The sequence below is a fragment of the Callorhinus ursinus genome, unplaced genomic scaffold, assembly GCF_003265705.2.
Source record: "Callorhinus ursinus isolate GAN/ISIS: 27379988/994484 unplaced genomic scaffold, GSC_fseal_2.0 scaffold87, whole genome shotgun sequence".
Classification (NCBI taxonomy): domain Eukaryota; kingdom Metazoa; phylum Chordata; class Mammalia; order Carnivora; family Otariidae; genus Callorhinus; species Callorhinus ursinus.
The window spans coordinates 1,288,820-1,314,421 of NW_027397149.1; the positions used below are offsets into that span (position 1 = coordinate 1,288,820).

At 47.2% G+C, this 25,602-nt stretch overlaps 1 protein-coding gene and 1 long non-coding RNA gene across 2 annotated transcripts in view; one reads left to right on the plus strand and one right to left on the minus strand.

Moving 5' to 3' along the window:
• Positions 1-25,602, plus strand: part of LOC112810422 (uncharacterized) — a 52,718-nt gene that overhangs the window by 4,916 nt on the left and 22,200 nt on the right. The gene's annotated exons all lie outside the window — the stretch shown is intronic.
• MAPK3 (mitogen-activated protein kinase 3) lies at positions 36-6,846 on the minus strand. Its single transcript, XM_025853780.2, has 9 exons — positions 6,657-6,846; positions 5,427-5,609; positions 3,191-3,380; positions 2,907-3,023; positions 2,507-2,621; positions 2,011-2,142; positions 1,731-1,840; positions 1,484-1,639; positions 36-636 (listed from the first exon to the last, which is right to left on the minus strand). Exons 1-8 carry the CDS (start codon positions 6,824-6,826, stop codon positions 1,517-1,519), a joined length of 1,140 nt encoding a protein of 379 aa, XP_025709565.1. The 5' UTR covers positions 6,827-6,846; the 3' UTR covers positions 36-636; positions 1,484-1,516.

Consider the following 25,602-nt stretch of genomic DNA (forward strand, 5'->3'; position numbering starts at 1 on the left):
ATGGGGGCATCGGCGGACACAGACAGAGCCAGGGCCATCATATACACATCTCTATATTTATATATTAGATACAGGCACAGGGTGGGCGGGGGCACCAGGCTCTCCTCGTGCCCCCCACTCCACTTCTGTTCACCCACATACAGAGGCAGCAGGGGTGTTAGACGTGGCAGCTTTGGGGGAGGGGGCTTAGGCCTGGGCCCTGCGCCTCAGGGGTACTAGCCCTTGCGCCTTAGGAAAATTCCTTTCAGGGAAAATGGGGTAGGGTTTTAATGGGTCAGGGCTTGCCCCGAGTCCCTACTCAGGATCCCGCATCCCCCCACTGCCCTTCAGTAGGTCCCAGGGCAGCCAGAGCCCTTCCATTCCAGAACTACCAGAGACTGGGATAGCTGGGGTAGACAAAGGCAAGCAGCAGAGGGCAATTTGCTTTGGGGCCACCCAAGCCCCTCGGGCCCTGGGAGGGGAGGCAGGGCGGAGGGAGCCTTGGCCTGCTGGATCAGGAGGCCAGAGTGAAGCCGGGGAGGGTGGCCAGGCACGCCCTCTGCCCTGCCGGGGGCCACCGGGGGGGGGGGTTCTGGGCGGGGCGCAGTGTCCATTTCCTAACAGTCCGGCAGGGGAGGGGCAGGCAGGAGGCAGGGCCTAAACAAAAGGGCAGGCGGAAAGGCACTGTTAGCACCCACCAGAGGACCTGCCAGAGCCCTGACCTCCATCTCCCTCATCTCATCCTCACGGCTGCCGGGGATGGGCCTTGTCTCCCTTAACTGTACGTGGGGGGAGCCCCAGTGCCTATCTCAGGGTCCAGCTGGAGGGTGGAATAAGTTAATGCATATGAAGCCCTGAGAAGAGCGCTTAGGGCTCTGTGTTTGCTCTCGTCCTCAGGGCTCTCCCCGGGAAACTGAGGCAGAGAGAGCTGAGGGGTCTTGCACAATGTCACATGGCTCTTACTAAGTGTGAGGACTGGAGTTGGAGCGCAGGTGTGTCTGCCTTCCTTCCGTCAGGCTGCAGCTGGCCGGGAGGACGGAAAAGAGACTCGAGGAAGGAGAGCTGTGTGGGCGGGTGTGCAAACCACTGACCCGGACACCAGGTGGGAGGGGACTTGGCATCTGGGTCAGGCTGGGGACTGCTGGCTCCTCCCAAAGCAATTACTGCCCCACCTGCCTCTCTGCCCACATCGGGGAGCCAAAACCTGGCTCTGGTCCTCAGACCAGGGAGAGGGGCCCTCAGGGCCCTCTGGCCATGAGGCCCGGAGGGTACAGGGGTGCAGGGGTGCAGGGTGTTGCCAGGTGGGAGACCTTTGGGGCTGGGGGAGAGGAAGCAGATGTGAAGGACTGGTGGCCCACAGGTCTGTGGCCTGGGCAGGCTCCAGCCTTTCTGTTGCCACTATGCACCTGCCCTGTGGGCGTGAACAAGCCTGTGACTGTATGGAGGTGTGCTGGGCACACTGGTATCGGGGTGAATCTGTGTGTGGGCAGTGGGGAGCACTCACCAGGCCCCAAGGAACATTAGGTGTCTGTCCAGATTAGGGGGCCTCCAGTGCCCCAGGCTGGAAGCGGGCTGTCTCTTGGAAGATGAGCTCCTTCAGCCGTTCCTTGGGTAGATCATCCAGCTCCATGTCGAAGGTGAAAGGCTCCTCAGCCACTGGCTGGGGTGGCAAAGAAATCAGGCTCAGACCGGGTACAAGGGACGCCTACCCGTCACCTACCCGCCAGCCCTGCTGCTGGTGGCTGGCCCACCTCATCTGTTGGGTCGTAGTACTGCTCCAAGTAGGGGTGAGCCAGCGCTTCTTCCACTGTGATCCGTTTGTTGGGGTTAAAGGTCAACATCCGGTCTAGCAGGTCAAGGGCTAGGTAAGGGCAGGAGTCAGGGGTCAAAGAGAAGGCTGGAGGAGCTCCCAGAAGCATCGCTTTGCTTCTTGTGCCCAGGGTCCTGTCTATTCAGGCAGCTGCATGGCTCATGTACCCTCCTCTGCACCGAGTTTTTATCCGGTATTGGCCCCCATTGTCTTTCTCTCACCTTTGGAGTCTGACTTGGGAAAAAGCTTGGCCCAGGCCACCTTGGTCTTGGAGGGCAGAGACTGCAGGTAGTTTCGGGCCTTCATATTGATGATACAATTCAAGTCCTCCTGGGATGGGGAGCCCAGGATACCTGTGGGTAAGGCAGGTGCCTTGGTCAGAGTTCTCCTCTCCCTTCTGGGAACAGAAGGAAACCAAAACAAGAGTCCCCACCAATGAGCTCCAAGCCCTGACAGTTATCTACCAGCCAATACTATGGTGATGAAGGGCAAGGGTTCTGGGTGTGGGCAGCCACAGGTTCAAATCCTGATGTGAGCACTTCCCAAGTGTGGGGTGTAGCCTTGGCTTCTCCCATCTCTCGAGTGGGGACTGTGTCTATTATCTCATTGAAATACCGTGAGATGCTGCAGGGACTCCACATATGGTGGTACCCTGGCTATAAAGAAACCTCACCTCCCACTAGTCTCCCTCCCACTTAGCTGGCCAGGCCCCCTCACCCAGAATGTGGTTAAGCTGGTCCAGGTAGTGCTTGCCAGGGAAGATGGGCCGGTTGGAGAGCATCTCAGCCAGAATGCAGCCCACAGACCAGATGTCGATGGACTTGGTGTAGCCCTGGGGAGGAGGAGAAAGCAGTGGGCTCCTGGGCCAGCCTCAACAGGGCCCTCCTGTCTGGGCCAAACCACGACTCCAATCTAGACTCAATACCAGCAGGGAGGAAGAGGGCAGAGGCCTGGAGGACCTAATGCTCAGCTTCCTCCCAAGGCCTAAAAACCGGAGTCATGTGACAAGGCCTGGAGGCAGATGTCCTGGATCATGGGGGTCATGCCTGGCTCAGGGGTGGCTCCAGGGCTTTCTGGGACTTGGCCCCTTCCCTTCAGGGATGGGTGGCCCCCCTACCTTAGAGTTAAGCATGATTTCTGGAGCCCGGTACCAGCGTGTGGCCACATATTCTGTCAGGAAGCCAGTGTGGTCATGCTCGGGATCGGCAATCCGGGCCAGGCCAAAATCGCAGATCTGGAAGCCAACCCAGGCTGCTAAGCTCGCTGCTCAAGGCCCAAGGCCCGAGCAGTCATATCACCCACGCTGTTCCCTTTGCTTGTGAGGTTCTACTCAAGGGGGCTACTGGTCACCTAGAAGCCCCAGACCCGTGGGAGGAGGGGATAGGCACCCAATCCTCTGACCTTAAGGTCGCAGGTGGTGTTGATGAGCAGGTTAGAGGGCTTTAAATCCCGGTGGAGCACGTTGGCTGAGTGGATATACTTGAGGCCTCGAAGGATCTGGTAGAGGAAGTAGCAAACATGGTCGTTGCTCAGCTGCTGGCTTTTCAGCAACTTGTAGAGGTCTGTCTCCATCAGGTCCTGCACGATGTAGCTGAGGATGGTACCGGAGACCCCCCGGGCGGGGGCGGCAGGGGGCACTTGGTTAAGAAGAACAGGCTCTGGTGGCTAGGCTTCACGTCCCCTTCCAGCCAGTGCCCTTAAGACTCAGAACATCTGCCAACCCATCTCATAGGCTGCACAAGGCCCAGACTCAGCAGGTGGGCTCAGGGCCTCTGCTGCATCTCAGCGGGCGGCCCTGAACAGAAGTACTTCAATTCTGTGGCCTCAGTTTCCCTACTGGGAAAGCAGGGATAATAAACTGCAGGAGGCAAGAGAGCTTCACAGTGAAGAGCAGCAACTCTGGGGTTTAGTCTGCTGGTGTCTGAATCCTGCCCCCCCACTCCACTGCTTGTTAGCCTTATGACCTCAACCCGTCTGCACCTCCATTTCCTCCTGTGCAAAGTAGGGGAAAGAGTGGTTCTGTAGAGAGTAGTTATGAAGATTCAGTGAGATGACCCGCGTAAATCAGCCAGCCCAGCCCAGAGCTTGGCACGTTGTAAGTGCTCAGCAAACATGAATACTGTTGCTATTATAAATGCCTCAGCCACATGGCTGCTGAGAGGGTTAAATGAGATAGTGCGAACACCATCTGGCGTGCAATAAATGTTTGCTTAAAAATAAATGCCTGCCTTATGGGAATGGTTTGGGCAAGACAAATGAGGAGACGCTCCCAACAGCACGCTACTCCTCAAAGAGTGCTTGGCCATATATCAGAAGATAGAGGAGTAAATGTCCTTTCGTATTTTCAGAAAAAACAAAGATTAAACATACGTTAAGTAAGTAAGTAAGTAAGTAAGTAAATAAATAAATAAATGCCATTTGGTGGGTCTCTGAAAGAATAAGTCAGGACTGTCTTTTGGAATCAGCCTCGAAAGGGCCTTCTGAAGACATCTGGACCAATCCTGCTGTTTTAGAGGTGAGGAGGCCCACCCAGCAAGATGCAGTGACTTGCTTAAGGTCACACGGCGAGCTGGGGGCGAGTGTGGAGATTTCCTGCCCACAGCTTGTGGTGGGGGCTGCAGACAGTGCAGCACAAATCCCCATGTCTGGGTGGAGAACTGGGACTGCCCGGGGGAGGGTGGGGTGGGGAGAGGTGATGGGTGCTATAAGCCACTACCGACAGGGCCTGGCAGGAAGTGGACGGCAAGCCCGGGAAGCAATGTGGGGTGCCCGGGGAGGGGGAAGAGGACAACAAAGGCAAGGCTGTCCCTCCCTGGGCAAAGTGCAAGTCCACAGGTGACTGGGGTGAGGCTCTGAGCAGGAAGTGCCAGAGAAAAGACAGTTCTCATCTGGGGGAGGGTAGGAGGAGGTAGCAAGAGCCGCGCCTGATTTTAGGCTTTCTGAGCCTCAGTCTCCTCATCTTTGAAATGGAGCTGGGGAGACCCATCTCCTACAGCAGCTGGGAGGGAGAATAAGAAAGGCCAAAGCGCCCGCATCAGGCTCCCTGCTGGGCAGGAAGGCTGCTTCTCCCTCTCCCGATCCCCGGGCTTGAGTTTCCTCTCTTGCTGTGTCTCTCTCTGTCAAATAAAGAAATAAAATCTTAAAAAAAAAAAAAAAAAGGAAATGCCAAAGCACTTGGCATGCACTGCACCTCACTCATAGTAGGCCCTCAAAAACGGGCAGTTTTCTTCCTCTCTGCCTTCCTTCCAGTCTGGGGACCCAGAGAGGAAAGAATCATCATCTGTTAAACGAGAACTGACTGTGGGCAGAAGCTGGGTCATGTCACAGAACTGCAGATGTCAAAAGACAAAGCTCCCATAGAGCCCAACCCTCTCCCCCCCTGCCCCCCCCCATCAATGAGGCACAGCACGGAGAACAGACTTGCCCAAGGCCTCACAGCCTGGCTGCAGCAGGCAGGATTCACCTCAGGCCTCCCAGCCCTCTTACACCCTGTGGTCTCTTTTCTGCTGGAAAGTTTCATTTACTGGGTTTGTTTTGGAGTGTGGCAGGGAAGAAGGAAACAGAAAGAAAGCCAGCGTTCTCCCAGCCCAGCTCTGAGGCCGGGCCTGGCCAGCCATCTGGCCAAGGTGAAGGATACACATCCCTCATGGCTTCCAGGGTGGGCGCCCGCAGAATGTCCCGAATGCCAATGACGTTCTCATGGCGGAAGCGCAGCAAGATCTGAATCTCGCGCAGTGTGCGCTGGCAGTAAGTCTGATGCTCGAAGGGGCTGATTTTCTTGATGGCCACGCGAATCTTGCGCACGTGGTCGTAAGCTGAGCTGAGAGGGCCAGAGAAGTATTTGTTGGTGTGGCCTTATAGAGGGGGAGTCCAGGCCTGGTGGCCCCACCCAGGCCTGAGCAGGGAGGGGAGGGAGCAGGAGAGGACTCTGGCCAAGTCATAAACAATGCTGGTTCCTTCCTGCTGTGAAGGCCTGGGATCTCCAGGGAGAAAGCTGGGGACCGGCCAGGCAGCCCTTCAGTGACTTCACAAATAGAGGAAGAGACTGACCACTCACTGACTTCCCCTCTCCTCAACCCTGTCCATTCTAGTTGCCCTGACCTCTCATCCTCCCCTCTCCAGGATGGGCTCCCTCAACCCAAGACAGGTCCAAGGAGTGGGTGGTGAGCCGAGGCCCCGCGGCAGTGAGGCAGATACATTGAGGAGGGAGTCAGGAGGGACGAGAAAGAAGGGATGAGGAGGGCACCAGTGTTAGGGCGAGGCACCTGGGCAGGAGAGCTGTTCCCAGATGAACAAAGGCCCAGAGCACACGGTGGGGATGAGCGAGCTCACAGACCCCTCCTCAAAGTTGTAAGGACACACTCCTGGACCCCTCGTGGCTCACTGGGCCCCTGGCCCCAGGCCCAAAGCCCTGCCCCACCCTGCCCAGCCCTGAGCTCTGCTCTTCTCTCTCAAACTCCTTGGCAGGCCTCACTGGGAGAATCCAAGGCATCCTCTCCCCAGAGTAGGGTCCTTCACTCGGTCCTCACTAAGGATATCACCTCCCTAAGAATACTTAGTATCTCCGCCTCATCCCGTGTCCCTAGGGCTCCCAAGGGCCCCACAGCTCCCCCGCATACACTCAGATGTCCCTCCCCTCATTACAGAATGGTCGCTTCTAGGGCCTCCAAGCCCCCTCCCCTTAGAACGTACGAGGAGGCGCCGCTCCCCGAGAAAGCACCCCAAGGCCCTCTCCGTGGGACGCCCCCCTGCCTCGTGAAGCCCCCGCCTCCTCAGGACACCGGGAGTCTCCCCGGCCCAGAGGGCACTCCTCGTCCCTCCCGGCCCCCCACCCCCATCAGCCCCCTCCCCCGGAACGCCCCCTCACCTGACCATGCCGTACGCGCCCTCGCCGATGTAATGCAGCTCCGTGTAGCGGGGGCCCACGTCGAACGGCTGCCCCTTCACTACCTCCACCTCCCCCGAGACCCCCGGGCCGACCCCATCAGCTCCCCGGGGCTCCCCGCCCCCGCCCCCCTGAGCCGCCGCCGCCGCCATCTCCACTCCTCCCCTCCGGCCCGCCCGCCTCCCCCCGGCGGCCCCGCCCGAGGCCCCGCCCCTTCCCGCCCGCCCCGCCACCAGCGGAGCGGTGCGCGCCAGGCCCCGCCCCCGCGCGCCCCCGCGCGCCCCCGCGCCCGCCACGTGACCTGCGCCCGCGCGCTCCCGGTTCACGCTCCGCTGCTGCCGCCGTGGTCCCCGGCCCTCGCCCGCTCCGTTTGCTCCAGGCAGCCTAGGGGCTCCCGGGGCGATCGGGAGACGGTCCACACCCTCCCGTCGAATGCATAGCAGTGTGTGCGGGAGCTGGGACCGGGACAGAGTCGCCTGCCGCCCCCCGCCCCAGCTCTGCTACAGCTCGAGTTGTGGCCCGGGGCTCGAGATGGAACCCCAAGGGAACCCTCACCAGCCCTCTGGAGTGTGGCCTCCCTGAGCCAGGCCCGGCCCGATGATAAAGCGGTCCCATCCGTATTTCCCAGTAGCGTGGGAGACGGCTTCTTCACAGATGTGGTCTGCCTTTCACAGATGAGGCCACTGAATGAAGCCTGAGCCGGGGCTGGTGACTTAGAGCTGGAGAACCCACAGGCGCAGACTCCCAGCCTAATGGCTTTCTGACAGACACCTGCAAGACTGGGCTAGTGACTTGGCCTCTGCCAGCAACCCGACAGTGCCCGAAGTGAGGACAGATAACCTCAGCCCACTTTCTGCAGCAGAAAGGCAGGGAAGCTGCCTGTAGTGTTGACTAGGTTTGGCTAAAATACACTATCAGGCTTTTCTCAAAAACAGCAAAATAGATAACTTTTTTTTTTAAGATTTCATTTATTTGACAGAGAGAGAGAGGGACAGCTAGAGAGAGGGACAGCTAGAGAGAGAGGGACAGCTAGAGAGGGAACACAAGCAGGGGGAGTGGAAGAGGGAGAAGCAGGCTCCCAGCTGAGCAAGGAGCCCGATGCGGGGCTCTATCCCAGGACCCTGGGATCATGACCTGAGCCGAAGGCAGACCCTTAACGACTGAGCCACCCAGGTGCCCCATAGGTAACGTTTTTGTTGTCGTGGACTTGGCAAAACTGGAATCCTGGCAAGATCATCATCTTTTGGTTGGGTACTAGACTTTGTAGTTTACACCATACTTGGACCAGCTGAGTTTCTTCCGTAGGACAACCCCACATTATAGGTGTCATCTGATTTCCATAGCAGGATGAACAGGGGCCACATCTGTCTTACTGTATCTCCCCCGGCCCCCATTCCCCCAGGGCCTGGCACTCAGACATTCAAAGATTTTTTGACTGGATGAATCAAATTTTACAGACGGGGAATCCGAGTTGGGGAGCTGAGACTCAAAAGGGTATCTTCTGACACAGAGGTAGAGGCTCTTTTTAATTCCATTCAGTCTCCCAGAATCATAGACTGTTAACACCAAGGAAAGGGCCCTCAGAGGCCATCCAGTCCATCCCTCTCACTTCACAGAGAAGATGTGAGCTGGAAGCTTCACAAAACACATCTCCTAGGCTTCAGTAAGTAATCACGTTGTTGGCTTTTTTTGTTTGTTTGTTTTGTTTTTTAAATCCCTTAGAAGCTGGGAGTAGATCCTTATATGCATTACAGACCAGGAGACCAAATGGAACAGTAATTATGATTCTGAAATTGCTCATAATTAGATCTACAGTCAGGCACTCTAATTTAGATTAATGAGACCAAGTTGCTGGTTCCCAAAAGCCTACAAGTCAGTGAAGGTTTAAAAAGATGCTAATTAGATAAATGTTTCGGGTTTCTTTTGTTTTCATTTTGTTTTTAGTTATTCATTTGATAAGCTATTAAGTAGCACTGTGTGCAAAGCTCTGAGCTAGGCACTGTGGCTGATGAAAGACTACTATATGGTTGTGAATTAGTGGTTAAGAGCAAGAGCTCTCTGGATTTCCTGGGCTAGAATCCCATCTTTACCACTTACTCGCTCTGTTACCCTGGACAGATTATCCTCTGGTCTCTGTACCCATGGAATTTCTAATCTATTGAAGAGAAAAGGTGCACATACATAAATCAATGTAATACAAGATAGATGGATGTCATATGGGGTGTGTGAGCTCAGGGTTGGTGAGATCACTCTTTTTTTAGAGAAGCGAGGAGGGAGTTGAGGAGATAGCATTTGCATGATGGAAAAAGAAGTAGGGTTTGGGAAGGTCGGCATAGAGGGAAGGCCTCAAGAAGGAGGCGCAGCGTGAGGCCCCGGCATGGAGGCAGAGCCTGATTTGTCCAGTATAAAGGATTAAAGGGAGTTCAGGCTGGAGAGGCAGCTTGGGGCCTCGATTCAAGCAGGGAGGCTGCATGTTACTCAGTAAGCAGTAAAAGCCTTTGAGGGACTTTCGCCAGATCATTTTGCAACTGTGGGAGAATATAATGACTCAGAGAAAGCACCATGGAGTTCAGCATGGAGCCGGGTTTCCTGAGCGGACCGGGTTCCCCGGCAAAGGAAAGGCGGGTGCATGGAGAGCCGCGGCTGCCCCATCAAGCTGCTGCTGTCTGTTTCAGAGGAGTGTGACTCAGACCCCCCTCTAGTGGCTGAGGCTGGTACTTCCTTGGGATTTCTTGGTCTATTTCAGAGACTGATACTCAACTAATAAAAGCTGAACAGTTATTCTGCACCAGGTACTTTTATGTATTTTGTCTTCCGTCATCCTCAGAGCAGCCATATGGAGTAAATACTATGAACGTTTAACAGAAAGAAAAACCCAGAAGCTTACTGAACCACTGAGTTGGTAGGGGCTGTCGGAATCATTTTCTCCATCAAACGGTTCATTTCCTCACAGCTCACTGCACTGTTAAGAGTTTTTCTAACGGCTGCCATTGGCTTAGTTCCAGCCTCTGGATCTACCCAGACTAAGGCTTAACCCAGTTCTTATCTTTGATGTCAAGGTCACAAGAGAGGCCAGTGGGTAGTTTGCCCAGGGTAACAAGTGAGTAACATCTGAAGAGCATAAGTCAGCATTCCCATTTCAACCACCTCAACCTGTCAGTACAACCCGAGAAGGCAGCAAATGGGCAGGAACAAGGGTCAGAACGCATTTAATAATTTATGGGGTGCCTGGGTGGCTCGGTCGGTTAAGCGTCTGCCTTCTGGTCAGGCCATGATCCCGGGGTTCTGGGATCGAGCCCTGCATTGGGCTCCCTACTTAGTGGGGAGTCTGCTTCTCCCTCTGCCCCTCCCCCTGCTTGTACTCTCTCTCTCTCTTAAAAATAAAATCTTTTAAAAAATAATGTATGAAGATTTAAGAACTTACCATTTTTTTAAACCCCAAAAACCTCTGATACAGTTTTTGTTTTTTTTGTTTTTTTTTAAAGATTTTTATTTATTTATTTGACAGAGACAGAGACAGCAAGAGCAGGAACACAAGCAGGGGGAGTGAAAGAGGGAGAAGCAGGCTTTCCGCTGAACAGGGAGTCTGATGTGGGACTCGTTGTGGGACTCGATCCCAGGACCCTGGGATCATGACCTGAGCTGAAGGCAGCCGCTTAACAACTGAGCCACCCAGGCGCCCTGATACAGTTTTTGTTTTGCTTTGTTTTCATCACTTCTTCCTATCTTAGAGATGAGCTCTACTCAAACATCTCTCCTCTGGCATAACCATTCTGCAGATGACCCCTTCTCTGAAATATTTATTATTTTAAAGATTTTATTTATTTGAGAGAGAGAGAAGGAGAGACAGTGAGAGAGTACAAGTGGGGAGGAGAGGGAGAAGTGGGCTCCCTGTAGAGCAAGGAGCCCGATGCAGGGCTCGGTCACAGGACCTTGGGATCATGACCTGAGCCGAAGGGAGACGCTTAACCGACTGAGCCACCTAGGTGCCCCTATTTTATTTCATTTCATTTTATTTTACTTTATTTTATTTATTTGAGAGAGAGAACCTGTGCTCAAGGGGGTGGGGGAGAAGGCTCGATCTCACAACCCTGAGATCATGACCCTGAGATCATGACCTGAGTCAAAACCAAGAGTTGGACACTCAACAGACTGAGCCACCCGGGTGTGGTCAGCGCTGCCTATCCCGCTGGGCTCCTTTCTCTACGGCGTCACCCTTGGTTATGTCATACTCCAGTGGTATCAACTGTTTCCTTTATGTAAATCTCTGCCCTTAGTTACTGCCTTTCTCCTTGGTTCCAGTTGCAAAGTTTCAGTGTTTTCTGGACAACTTCACCTGGCGCGCGGATGCTTTCACATCCAGTGAAATTTGTCCTTTTTACTTCAAACCTGTTTGCCTTCCAGACTCTGCTTGCTACACTCCGTCACAGCGTCGGACCCTGTCATGTCTCGTCTGTCTAGCCAACTCCTTGCCATTTTATTGTCATCATAGTTCCTGAGGCCATCATCGCTACCACGGCTCAAACCCTAATTGCATATTTTTATGTTTTTCCTTTTTAACTTTTTTAGATAATTTCATAATTGATAATGTTACCAAAAAGTTGCAAAAATATTTCAAAGAATTTCTGTATACCCCTTCATCAACATTCCCTAAATGTTAACGCTTTAAATAAACAGTGCAATTATTAAAATCAAGACATTAGCATCAGTAGAGTTCACCTATAGATTTTTTTTTCTTCAAATTTTGCCAGTTGTCCCACGAATCTCTGTTTTCTGGTTCAGGATCCAATTCAGGATCACATGTTGTGTTCAGTTGTTATGATTCCTTCATTTCCTTTAATCTGGAAAATTTCCTTAGTCTTTTTTTTTTTTTTTGGTCTTTCATGACCTTGACACTTTGGAAGACTACAAACCAGTTATTTTATAGAATGTCCCTCAGTTTGGGTTTGTCTTATGTTTCCTTGTGATTCCTTATTTCACTTTGCCTTCACCACTGTGTTGTCCCATATACCGCTGTACTGACGAGTCTCCTTTCTTCAGCCCTTATGAGGTTTGCATTAAGCAGGAATCTTTCAGTAGCAAGAGGTCAAAGACCCAGCTCAAGCCGACTTAAACAAGAGGGGAAATTCATTGGCTTACTGAAAAGTTTAGAGGTAGTTATTAAGGTACAGTTGGCTCCAGGGACTCAATAGCGTTAGGATTTTGGTCCCAGCCCTAAGCCCTGCCTTCTTCTGAACTGGTTCCATTTTCAGCTGGTTCCTCTCATGGTATCAAGAGTACCAGCAGTTCCAGATTTATGTCTGATTTTTCCCCCTAGTAACTCCAGGAGGGGGAAAAGCTTACCTCTGTCTGTCTCTGTCTCCTTGTCACTAAAACCCCAGATTTGAGTCCCATTGGTTAATGGTTTTGTTTGGAGCCTCTACGAATCCCTAAACCAATCAATGTGGAATTGGGGGTTTAGTCATCTCTACCTGTGTGACGTGAACTAGGCAGGGAAAGGGATGGTTTCCCACGGAAAATTGGGGTGCTAGCCCCAAAAAGCACTGACCAGGCAAGACAGCAGTGTCCATTACAATGTTTCTGATTAGAAATTCTTTCATTCATTCATTCATTTATGTATTTATTTATTTTAAATTTAAACTCAATGTAGTATACCTTGGCTAATTGATTAGAAAATTTTTTTAAAAGATTTTATTTATTTGACAGAGAGGCACAGCGAGAGAGGGAACACAAGCAGGGGGAGTGGGAGAGGGAGAAGCAGGTTTCCCACCCAGCAGGGAGCCCGATTTGGGGCTCGATCCCAGGACGCCGCGATCATGACCTGAGCCAAAGGCAGACGCTTAATGACTGAGCCACCCAGGCGCCCCTGATTAGAAATTCTTAATTCCTCCCATTAACTACCAAATAAAGTCCAAATTCCTTGACCAACTTCCAAGGCTCTACTCAATTTGATCCCAATCTGTCTTTCTGGACTCATTTTCTAGATGAACCTTTTGCTCTAGCCAAACAGGACTTGGACCTGGCCTGCGTACCGTACACATTCCTGCTTCGGCACCTCTGCTCACTCTCTGCTCTTATGGATGCTCCTTCCTTGACATGGGTTTTTTCAGTAAAAGGAATTCTTTCTCATTCCAGAATTAGCTCAAATACTACACTCTTATGAGGTGTTTCCTGGTGTCCTCCACCTGCGTGTGTAACACCTATACTTCTTATGTCTTTGAGCAAATGTCAGATTTGTATTATATTTATTTATGTCCTCGCCTGCCCTCCCTACTAAGTCGTAAAGCGTCCTGAAGCCCATGCAGCTGGTGTCTTTACTTTTAAATCCTCTCCAGTGTCAAGTAGTGTTTTGCTCTCAATCAATATTTGTTGAAATGAGGGACCTGAATGGTGTCCATAGCCTTCATCAGCTGGGATAGCGCTTTTCTAGATGAGCTCAGGGTTGACTGTGTTCCTGTTAAAATGCGGCATCCAAAATAGAATGCCGTTTTCTATATGTAGCCTAACTAGTGGGAGTGCAGTGGGAGTATTGCCTCCCTTGTATTGGGCCAATATTTTATTTTCTTCCACACAGAGCCTTTCCCTGAACCCCCAGTCTGAAATATCAGCTCTTCATAGGCCTCCCTCGCAGTGTTCTTTTCTCACGTGGAACTTACCGCAATTTGTCATTGCAGATTCATTTGTGAGGGGATGGAGTGCAGTGATGGGCCGGGTGGGGGCTATAAGGGTCCCTTCTCTTTCTGCTTCTGTGAATTTACTTCCCAGAACTGTGGAGAGATGAGGCATACTCCTATTATCTGCAGAAGCTTGGATTATATGATTTCAACGCGCATTTACTGAGTTCCTTTGTGCTGGGGAGGTGGGGGGGGGCGATGGCTAAATTGGAGGGGGAAACCAAGTGCCTCCCAAGGGCTAGTTTTGTTTGGGAGGTACATGATCATATTTGATTTTCACACTAGCCTTGTGAGGTAGGTGTTGGCCTTTTGCTCCACACCATACATGGGATGAGTGTCAGGCAGGGGAGTCAAACCCCATGTCTCTTTCGCTCCAGACTGGAGGCTGCAAACAAGTGGTCCAAGGCCGTATTCTTCCTGCAAATGAAGAGTGCCTGGCGTGTTGCATTCCTTTAATTTGAAAACCAGAGCAAACAAAAACACACGTTCTGGAATCTGACTGCCCAAGTTTGAATCCTGTCACCACTTACCTGTTTAACTTCATCCTCAGTTTTTGTCACCTGGAAAAGAGGACCTAGTACTTTTTTTTTTTTTTCATAAGAATGCCGAGATTTATTTTTTATTTATTTTTTTAAAGATTATTTATTTGAGAGAGAGAGAATGAGAGATAGAGACCACGAGAGGGAAGAGGGTCAGAGGGAGAAGCAGACTCCCCACTGAGCAGGGAGCCCGATGCGGGACTCGATCCTGGGACTCCGGGATCATGACCTGAGCCGAAGGCAGTCACTTAACCAACTGAGCCACCCAGGCACCCAGGAATGCTGAGATTTAAATGCTTTTATGTATGAACCTGGGTGAGTGGCACAACTTTCCGAAACTTTAGTTTTATCAAATGCCAATTTGGGATGATAAACTGATGCTGTCGACTTCACCAAGTTGGTGGGTATAGTCATGTTTTGGACATATTTGAATAGGCAGGCCTCCAAATGGCAGAGGGTATACCGATATTACATGTCTCTTATCAGTAGAGATGCCTCCCTGAGTTGTTATCAAATTTTTATCATTTTTAAAATTAAGATATTAGGGGCGCCTGGGTGGCTCAGTCGTTAAGCGTCTGCCTTCGGCTCAGGTCATGATCCCAGGGTCCTGGGATCGAGCCCTGCATCGGGCTCCCTGGTCCCTGAGCTGAAGGCAGACACCCAAACACTGAGCTACCCAGGCGCCCCTATGTTTACCTTTTTGAGGAACTGCCAAAGTGTTTTCCGTGGGGACTGTACCCTTTTATATTATCACCAGCAGTGTTTGAGGGCTTCAGTTTCTCTTCTCACCTCTTATTGTCTTTTTTATTATACCCATCCTAATAGGTGTGAAGTGGTGGTTTGTGGTTTTTATTTGCATTTTCCTACTGGCTATGTGCTCATTGGCCATTTATATGTCTTGTTTGGAGAAATGTTTCTTCAAGTCCTTTGCCCATTTTAAAATTGGGATGTTAGGGCACCTGGGTGGCTTAGTCGGTTAAGCATCTGTCTGTCTTTGGCTCCGGTTGTGATCTCAGGGTCCTGGATCGAGCCCCGTGGCGGGCTCCCTGCTCAGTGGGGAGTCTGCTGTCCCTCTCCCTCTGCTCCTCCCCCTGCTTGTGCTCTCTTTTTCTCAAATAAATGAATGGAATCTTAAAAAAAAAATTGGGAAGTCAGTCTTCTTGTTGTTAGAATTGCTAAAGTTCTTTATATGTTCTGGTAGTAGTTTCTATCAGGTATATGATTTTCAAATATTTTCTCCCATTTAGTAGATTGCCTTTTTCATTTACTTAAAGTACAAAGTGTTTTTGTGGGGCGCCTGGGTGGCTCAGTTGTTGGGCGTCTGCCTTTGGCTCAGGTCATGGTCCCAGGGTCCTGGGATCGAGCCCCGCATCGGGCTCCCTGCTCAGTGGGAAGTCTGCTTCTCCCTCTCCCACTCCCCCTGCTTGTGTTCCCTCTCTCACTGTCTCTCTCTCTGTCAAATAAATAAATAAAATCTTTAAAAAAAAAGTACAAAGTGTTTTAATTTTGATGAAGTCCAATTTATTATTTTTTCTTCTATTCCTTGTGCTTAGGTTTCGTATCTAAGAAACTTGCTTACTCCAAGGTCATGAAGATTTATGTCTGTGTTTTCTTCTAAGAGTTTTATGGGTTTAGTTCTTATATTTAGGTCTTTGATCCACTTTTAGATATTTTGTATATTGTGTGAAGTGGGGGTCCAACCTCATTCTTCTGCATGTGGATATCCAGTTGTCCCAGCACCATTTGTTGAAAAGACTATTCTTTCCCCATTGAAATGTCTTGGCACCCTTGTTGAAAACCAACTCACCATAGATACATGGGTTTATCTTTGGACTTTCAATTCTGTTCCATCAGTCTAATTATTGCTTCTTTCTTTCTGCTTGCTTTGAGTTTAGCTTGTGCTTCTTTTTCCAGTGTCTTAGGGTGGATAATTAGGTTGTTGTTTAGAGATCTTTCCTCTTTTCTAACATGGGCATTTCTTATGTAGGCTCAAATGTATAGCTGTTTCCCTTTAAGCATGCTCAGATGCATACCATAAGTTTTTATATGTTGTATCTTCATTTTCATTCATCTCAAAATATTTTTTTTGTTCCAAGTATTTTCTAATTTCCCTTGTGATTTCTTTTTTGACTCAATGATAATTTAAATAGAGTGTTGTTTGATTCCCACAAATTTGTGAATTTCCCGAATTTCTTTTTTTTTAAAAGATTTTACTTATTTATTTGACAGAGAGAGACACAGCAAGATAGGGAACACAAGCAGGGGGAGTGGGAGAGGGAGAAGCAGGCCTCCCATGGAGCAGGGAGTCTGATGCAGGGCTCGATCCCAGGACCTTGAGATCATGACCCGAGCCGAAGACAGACGCTCAACGACTGAGCCACCCAGGCACCCCCCAAATTTCTTTTTTTAAAAAGATATACAATAGCAGAGTTTCTAAGAGATTGGGCTTCTATTTTTTTTTAAAGGAATCTCTGTGCCTAACAGGCTCAAACTCATCACCCTGAGATCAAGAGTTGCCTACTCTACCGACTAGAGTGAGCCAGATGCCCCCACAAATTTCTTTTTGTTATTAATTTCCCATTTTGTTGTGATCAAAGAACATATTTTGTATGACTTCAATCCTTTTAAATTTATGGAGGCTTGTTCTATGGCCTAGCATATGGTCTATCCCGGAGAATGTTCCACGTGCCCTTGAGAAGATATGTACATGCTGCTATTCTATAGACGCCTGTTAGGTCTGTTTTGTGTTTGGTGTTGTTTGGGTCTTCATTGTTTCACTACTGCCTAGTTATTTTATTCATTAGCAAAAGTACAGTATTGGCATCTTTAATCATTATTGCTGAATTTATATTTCCCCCCTTAATTTTGCCTGCTTTTGCTTCATATATTTCTTTGTTAGGTAGGCATATGCTTATAATTGCTACATCTTCCTGATGGGTTGACCTTTTAATTATAAAATGTCCCTCTTTATCTGTAGTACCTTTTTTTTATATTAAAGTCTATTTTGGGGGCACCTGGGTGGCTCAGTTGGTTGAGCCTCCAACTCTTGGTTTCGGCTCAAGTCATGATCTCAGAGTCCTGTGATTGAGCCCCGTGTTGGGCTCCATGCTCAGTGGGGAAGTCCGCTTGAAAATTCTCTCCCTCTGCTCCTCCCCCTACTCTCTCTCTCTAATAAATAAATCTTTTTAAAAAGTCTATTTTGTCTGATATTAGGGTAGCCATTCCAACTTTTGTTTTAAAAGATTTTATTCATTTATTTGAGAGAGAGAGAGGCAGTGAGAGAGGGAACACAAGCAGGGAGAGTGGGAGAGGGAGAAGCAGGCTCCCCGCTGAGCAAGGAGCCCGATGCGGGGCTGGATCCCAGGACCCTGGGATCATGACCTGAGCCAAAGGCAGACGCTTAACCAACTGAGCCACCCAGGCATCCCAATTTTAGCCATTCTGACGGGTTTGAGTTGGTATCTCATTGTGGTTTTGATCTGTATTTCCCTGATGCTGAGTGATGTTGAGAATTTTTTCATGTGTCTGTTGGCCATGTTCATGTCTTCTGCCCATTTCTTGACTGGATTATTTGTTTTTTGGGTGTTGAGTTTGAGAAGTTCTTTATAGATCTTGGATACTAGCCCTTTATCTGATAAGACATTTGCAAATATCTTCTCCCATTCTGTAGGCTGTCTTTTGGTTTTGTTGACTATTTCCTTTGCTGTGCAAAAGCTTTTTATCTTGATGAAGTCCTAATAGTTCCGTTTTTGCTTTTGTTTCCCTTGCCTTTGGAGACGCATCTTGTAAGAAGCTGCTGTGGCCAAGGTCAAAGTGGTTGCTGCCTGTGTTCTTCTCTATGATTTTGTTGGGTTCCTGTCTCACATTAAGTCTTCCATCCATTTTGAGTTTATTTTTGTGTATGGTGTAAGAAAATGGTCCAGTTTTGAGAGAGAGCACGGGGCTCGATCCCAGGACCCTGAGATCATGACCTGAGCTGAAGGCAGATGCTTAACTGACTGAGCCACCCACCCCCCTGCCCCAGTTTCATTCTTCTACATGTGGCTGTCTAATTTTCCCAATAGCATTTGTTGAAGAGACTGTCTTTTTTCCATTGGATGTTCTTTCCTGCTTTGTCAAAGATTAGTCGACCATAGAGTTGAGGGTCCATTTCTGGGTTCTCTATTCTGTTCCATTTATCAGTGTGTCTGTTTTTGTGCCAGTACCATACTGTCTTGATGATTACAGCTTTGTAATATAGCTGAAGTCAGGCATTGTGATGTCCCCCAGCTTTGGTTTTCTTTTTCAACTTTCCTCTGACTATTCAGGGTCTTTTCTGGTTCCATACAAATTTTAGGATTATTTATTCCAGTTCTGTGAAAAGAGTTGATGGTATTCTGATAGGGTTTGCGTTGAATGTATAGATTGCTCCATGTAGCGTAGACATTTTGACAAATTTTTCTTCCAACCCATGAACATAGAATGTTTTCCCATTTCTTTGTGTCTTCCTCAATTTCTTTCATGAGTGTTATATAGTTTTCTGAGTATAGATCCTTTGCCTCTTTGGTTAGGTTTATTCCTAGGTATCTTATGGTTTTGGGTGCAACTGTAAATGGGATTGACTCCTTAATTTCTCTTTCTTCTGTCTCCTTGTTAGTGTATAGAAATGCAACTGATTTCTGTGCATTGATTTTATATCCTGCCACATTGCTGAATTCTTGTATGAGTTCTAGCAATTTTTGGGTGGAGTCTTTTGGGTTTTCCACATAAACTATGATGTCATCTGCAAAGAGTGAGAGTTTGACTTCTTTGCAGATTTGGATGCCTTTTCTTTCTTTCTCTCTTTCTTTCTTTCTTTCTTTCTTTCTTTCTTTCTTTCTTTCTTTCTTTCTTTCTTTCTTTCTTTCTTTCTTTCTTTTTCTTTCTTTCTTTCTTTCTTTCTTTTTTTTTTTTTTGTCTGATTGCTGAGGCTAGGACTTCTAGTACTATGTTGAACAGCAGTGGTGATAGTGGACATCCCTGCCATGTTCTTGACCTTAGGGGAAAAGCTCTCAGTTTTCCCCCAGTCCTTTTAATGTACTGTTGGATTCTTTTGGCTAGTATCTTGGTGAGTATTTCGGCATCCATGTTCATCAGGGATATTGGTCTCTAATTCTCCTTTTTGGTGGAGTCTTTGTTTGGTTTTGGGATCAAGGTAATGCTGGCCTCATAGAAAGAGTTTAGAAGTTTTTCTTCCATTTGTATTTTTTTGAAACAGCTTCAGAAGAATAGGTATTAATTCTTCTTTAAATGTTTGGTAGAATTCCCCTGGGAAGACATCTGGTCCTAGACTCTTGTTTGTTGGGAGATTTTTTATTACTGCTTCCAATTTCTTTGCTGGTTATGGGTCTGATCAGGTTTCCCGTTTCTTCCTGTTTCAGTTTTGGTAGTTTATATGTTTCTAGGAATGCATCCATTTCTTCCAGATTGCCTAATTTGTTGGCATGTAGTTGCTTATAAAATGTTCTTATAATTGTTTGTATTTCTTCAGTCTTGGTTATGATCTCTCCTCTTTCATTTATGATTTTATTTATTTGGGTCCTTTCTCTTTTCTTTTTGATAAGTCTGGCAAGGGGTTTATTGATCTTGTTAATTCTTTCAAAGAATCAGCTCCTAGTTTTGTTGATCTGTTTTACTGTTCTTTTGGCTTCTATTTCATTGATTTCTGTTCTAATCTTTATTCTTTCTCTTCTCCTGCTGGATTTAGGCTTTATTTGCTGTTCTTTCTCCAGCTCCTTTAGGTGTAGTGTTAGGTTGTGTATTTGAGACTTTTCTTGTTTCTTGAGAAGGGCTTGTATTGCTATATACTTCCCTCTTAGGACCACCTTTGCTGCATCCCAAAGGTTCTGAACTGTTGTGTTTTCATTTTCATTTGCTTCCATGAATTTTAAAAATTCTTCTTCAATTTCCTTGTTGACCCATTCATTCTTTAGTAGGATGTTCTTTAACCTCTGTGTATTTGTGTTCCTTCCAAATTTTCTTTTGTGATTGAGTTCAAGTTTTAAAACATTACGGTCTGAGAATATGCAGGGAATAATCCCAATCTTTTGGTATGGTTCAGATCTGATTTGTGACCCAATATATGATCTGTTCTGGAGAATGTTCCATGTGCACTCAAGAAGAATGTATCTTCTGTTGCTTAATGCTCTGAATATATCTGTGAAGTCCATCTGGTCCAGTGTGTCATTCAAAGCCCTTGTTTCCTTGTTGATGTTCTGCTTCAGTGATCTGTCCATTGCAGTGAGTGGGGTGTTAAAGTCCCCTAGAATTATTGTATTATTATCAATGTGTTTCTTTAGATGCTTTGCCTTCTTATTTCACCTCTTATACTATAAACAAGTGTCCTTTCATGGTCTATTTAGTGCCATGGTCTTGCATTTTTGTGCATTTTGGTGGTGTGTTTGCTGTTTAAATAGCTTCCAAATGTAGTCCTGAAGTGCTGTCTAATGTTCCTAAGTGCAAGAATGCCATGATATGCCTTAGGAGAAAAATACATGTGCTAGAGAAGGTTCATTCAGGCATTAATCATAGTGCTGTTGGTCATGAATTCAATGTTAGTGAATCAATAATATGTATTAAATAAGGCGTCTTTAAGCAGAAACACATAAAACAAGGTTATACAAACTTTGAACAACACAGGTTTGAACGTCATGAGTCCATTTTTAAAAATTAAATTTATTTTTTTAAAGATTTATTTATTTGAGAGAACATGTGAGAGAGAGCACATGTGTGTGCGAGAGAGCATGGGTCGGGGTGAGGGGGGAAGGGTAGAGGGAGAGGGAGAAGCAGACTACCCACTGAGCAGGCAGTCTGATGAGGAGCTCGATCCTAGGACCCTGGGATCACATCCTGAGCCAAAAGCAGATGCTTTATTGACTGAGACACCCAGGTGCCCCATGAGTCCATTTATACATGGAATTTTTTTCAATATATACTTTAGAAAATTTTTTAGAGATTGCAATTACAATTTAAAAAACTCACAGACAAACCATGTACCTTGAAATACCAAAAAAATTAAGAAAAGTTAGGTATTAATGTAAGAATATAGTATATAGAATATAGAATAGTATATAGTATATAGAATATAGTACATATAGTGTATAAAATATGTGTTGTTTAGGTTATTGGTAAGGCTTCTGGTCAACAGTAGGCTATTAGTAGTTATGTTTTGGGGGAGTCGAAAGTTATGCATGAATTTTTGACTATGTGGGGGGTTTGGCATCCTAACTCCCCCATTGTCCAAGGATCAGTTGACAAAAATATTGTGACCAGAGGCTGGCAGAAACTTAACCCAGTATTTCCTCCTAGGAGCAAGGGTCCAATATTTGCTAATTCAGTGTTCACAGTGACTTTATAGAATATAACTACCACGAAGAATGAGACTCGACTGTGCCTTGAATATGTCATCCCACTGCCTTCTGGCCCCCATTGTTTTGGACAAGAAGTCAGGTGTTAATCTTATAGTAGCTGCTTTGCATTATGATGACTCCTTTTTCCTGTTAATGCTTTCAAGGCTTTGTCTTTCAATACTTTTACTGTAATGTTTCCAGGTGTGAAACTCTGTACTTATCCTACTTAGAGTTCATATTTTATTTTATTTTTTTAAAAGATTTTATTTATTTATTTGACAGAGAGAGACACAGCAAGAGAGGGAACACAAGCAGGGGGAGTGGGAGAGGGAGAAGCAGACTTCCCGTGGAGCAGGGAGCCCAATGCGGGGCTCGATCCCAGGACCCTGGGATAATGAACTGAGCCGAAGGCAGACGCTCAACGACTGAGCCACCCAGGCGCCCCTAGAGTTCATATTTTAGCAAATCTTAGCAAATTTGGAAAGGTTTAACCAAGTTTTCTTCAACTTTTTTTTTTTCTGATCCTTTCTCCTGTCCTCTGGTACTCTTATTACATAGTATGTTGGTATTCTTAAAGGTATCCCACATTTCTCTGAGGCTCTGTTCATTTTTCTTTTTAAAAATATTTTGTTTATTTATTTGTCAGAGAGAGAGAGAGAGAGAGCAGAAGCAAAGGGAGCAGCAGGCAGAGGGAGGAGCAGGCTACCTGCTGACCAAGGAGCCTGATGCGGGACTCAATCCCAGGACCTTGGTATCATGACCTGAGCTGAAGGCAGGTGCTTGACCGATTGAGTCACCCAGGTGTCCCTGATTAGTATACTTTTCAACTCCGGAATTTTTATTAATTAAAAAATAATTTCCACCTCTTTATTGATATTCTCTATTTGATGAGATATTTTCACCATACCTTCCTTTGTTTCTTTAAGCATGGCTTTTTTAGTTCTTTGAACATTTTGTTAAGGGCTACATTGAAGTCTGTTATTTTTTTAAAAAAGATTTTATTTATTTATTTGAGAGACAGTGAGAGCAAGAGAGAGAGCATGGGTAGGGTGAAGGGCAGAGGGAGAAGCAGGCTCCCTGCTGAGCAGGGAGCCCGATGCAAGGCTTGATCCTGGGACTCTGGGATCATGACCCAAGCCAAAGGTAGACGCCCAACCAACTGAGCCACCCAGGTGCCCCTGAAGTCTGTTAAATCTGACATCCAGGAGTACTGGGTGACTCAGTCAGTTAAGCAGCCAACTCTTGATTTTGGCTCAGGTCATGATCTCAGAGTCCTGGGATCGAGCCCAGTGTTGGGCTCCTTGCTCAGTGGGGGAGTCTGCTTGAGGATTTTCTCTCCCTCTTCCTCTCCCTTTGCCCCTTCCCCTTGCTCTTGCTGTCTGTCTGTCTGTCTCTCTCTCTCTCTAAAATAAATAAATAAATAAACCTTAAAAAAGAATCTGACATCCAGTTCCTCTCACAGGTGGTTTCTGTTACCTGATCTTTTGCTTGTGTGGGGGTCACACTTTTCTCTTTCTTTGTATGTCTCATAATTTCTGTTGAAAACTGGACATTTTAGGTAATATCTTGTAGCAACTCTGGATACAGATTCCCTTCTCCCTCCCTGGGGGTGGTTTTTGTTTGTTTATTTTCTAACTTGACTAGGCTATTTTAGTTATGTCTATTTCCTCTCAGCGTGAAACCTTTGGTGTTGCTCCTCAGAGGACACAGCCTTGGGCATGTGCACACTCACTATGGAATGACAATGGTTGTAGCAGGTTCTCTTTGATTGTCTCTTTCCCTGACTTCTCTGTTAAGCTGTCTGCTTTATTTGGTATTACACACTCATTGTTAGCCTCTGCTAATTACTGACTGGTTGCTCAATTGTTTGTGCCCTGGGGCATATATTGCTCAGCACTCTGCTCCAAGTAAATTTGGCAGGGGTAAGTTGTGATGCTGGTCTTTGAGGTTTGTTTTGACCTTAGGAGGGCTTTTCTTAGCTGTCTCTTTCCCAGGTTCTCTGAATTGAATGGCCTATGGTTTAGCCTTGTGGTTCTTTTTTTAAAAAATATTTTATTTATTTGTTTGAGAGAGAGAGAGAGCATGATGGAGGGGAGGCACAGAGGGAGAAGCAGACTCCCTGCTGAGCAGGGAGCCCTACGTGGGGCTTGATCCCAGGACCCTGGGATCATAACCTGAGCCAAAGGCAGACGCTTAACTGACTGAGCTACCCAGGTGCCCCAAGCCTTATGGTTCTTAACTAAGGGGAGCTATTGGTTTTGTTTTGTTTTAGAGAGTGTCCTTAGGCTTGAACTTTCACACACTGTGTCTCAAATAAATTTACTTCCTTTGGAGAGAGCCTCAAGTGTCTTTTTCTTTTCTTTTTTTTTTTCCCCCAAGTGTCTTTTCTTATGGACTGCCTCTCCCCTGGGCAACATCTCTGGGGCACTACTCTGGGCACTGGGTAGGGCCTCTGGTCTTCTTGGCTTGCCTCTCCCAGCATGGGATTTCTGCTCTATGGGCAAGCGGGGATGAGAGCAAGCAGAACCCGGTATTCTTGTGCTGTGACACCTGGGACAGAACCTCCATCCTATGAATAGGGTCTGGGTGGGAGAAGGAAGCCCCCTACCTCTCTGCCACACTCACCAGAAGTTTAACCTCCTTACGTTGGAGTTGGAGGGGATGAGAAATGCTGGCAGCTTGCTCCTCCTGGTGAGATATGGCACGGCTTGACTAGGAGCTGAGGGGAGAGGGAACCCTGTCTTTTTTTTTCTTAAGATTTTATTTTTAAGTAATCTCTACACCCAATGGAGGACTTGAACTTACAACCCCAAGATGAAGAGTTGCATGCTCCACCAACTGAGCCGACCAGGCACCCCAGGAACCCTGTCTTTTTGATCACACCTGCTCAGAGTGGAATTTCCCTCCAGCTGAGTTGAGGGGAGAGACAGTAAGAGGGAGGATGGAATTGGTTGTGGCTCACATGTTGCAGACTCTCTCTATTCCTACCAAGTTGTAGTAGGTTTTCTTAAATAAATGTGTCTTTGTTGGCTATGTGTCATTAGGACAGTTTCCAAAGACTTTGTTTCTTTTTTAAAATAATTTTCACCAGCTTTGTTTTTTGGAGGGATTGGGTATATTCAGCCCCTCACATTGTCATCTCAGAGCTTCGATCTTCCCCAGCTTTAAAACTTTTTAGTCAGTCTGTTGTTCACCCTACCGGTTATCTACTACCTCCAGCACCTGCAAAGTTAAAACACTTTCCTGTAAATGTTTTTAGCAAATTACTCCTGGGGAGAAGCTTTTTCACTCTGGGCAAGCTCCAACTGAAGTCAAATACAGACAGCCTTGTAAGTGTGGTCTTCTACACAAGACAGTGCCAATAGCGACAATTCTTTGGGAGTAAGAATTGGAAAGAGCTCTAGCTCTGTGCTGTTTTCTTCATTGGCTGTCAGGTTGCACTGGGGATGTGGGCTATTTTCCAAGGTTGCAACAGAGCTGGAGAGTGGGGGATAGGACTAGGGCAAGTTAAAATATCACAAATATCACAAAATATCACAAATCTTACCAAGATTCACCATGTTTCTTGAATGAGCCTTCCTCAAGTTGCTATAAGCCTTTGGTTACTTTCCAGAGTTTTGAAAAAAGTTGATCCTGGCCATTTTTGTGGGGTTTTTAAAATTGCTTTTGTGTATGAGTGAATTTGCATTAGATCCTTTTTTGTGAGGACATCACCAAAATCAACATTTCATTAATATTAATGTTCAGGGGCTCCTGGGTGGCTCAGTCGTGAAGCATCTGCCTTCGGCTCAGGTCATGATCCCAGGGTCCTGGGATCGAGCCCCACATCGGGCTCCCTGCTCAGTGGGAAGCCTGCTTCTCCCTCTCCCACTCCCCCTGCTTGTGTTCCCTCTCTCGCTGTGTCTCTCTCTGTCAAATAAATAAATAAAATCTTAAAAAATATATATTAATGTTCAAACTACTATACATCCACTAAATTCCTGTACCTGTGCTCAGGTTTCTCTATAGGCTCTGCAATGATGTCCTAAAAGACTATGTTTCTTCCTTGAAATCAAGACAGAAAGCAAGTGAAGTCGTGCAGGTTCCCCTGTCTAACAGTGTTGTAACCCTATTGTAACACCATGAAAAAGGGAAACGAGGTTTATTTAGCATGAATAGTTCTCACTGCTCCTGCCACTTGGTGCTCACAAATTATCTGAAGAATATAGTATCTAGAACCTTGCCAGGGCAATACCAAAGTCATTGGTGAATGGTTTTATAAATTACTTTTTAAAATTTCTTGAAAGTCAGACTATTTGCCTATCCCCAGTCCTTTTCCTATTTTCTAAAATTTCTCAGAGTTTGTCTG

Excerpts from the sequence above, each read along its gene's own strand:
- MAPK3 (XM_025853780.2), bottom strand. The coding sequence starts at position 6,826 with ATGGCGGCGGCGGCGGCTCAGGGGGGCGGGGGCGGGGAGCCCCGGGGA. Across the intron at positions 2,622-2,906 it reads AAATCATGCTTAACTCTAAG|GGCTACACCAAGTCCATCGA; the intron begins GTAGGGGGGCCA and ends CCTCCTCCCCAG. Across the intron at positions 1,841-2,010 it reads TCCCAAGTCAGACTCCAAAG|CCCTTGACCTGCTAGACCGG; the intron begins GTGAGAGAAAGA and ends GCCCTTACCTAG.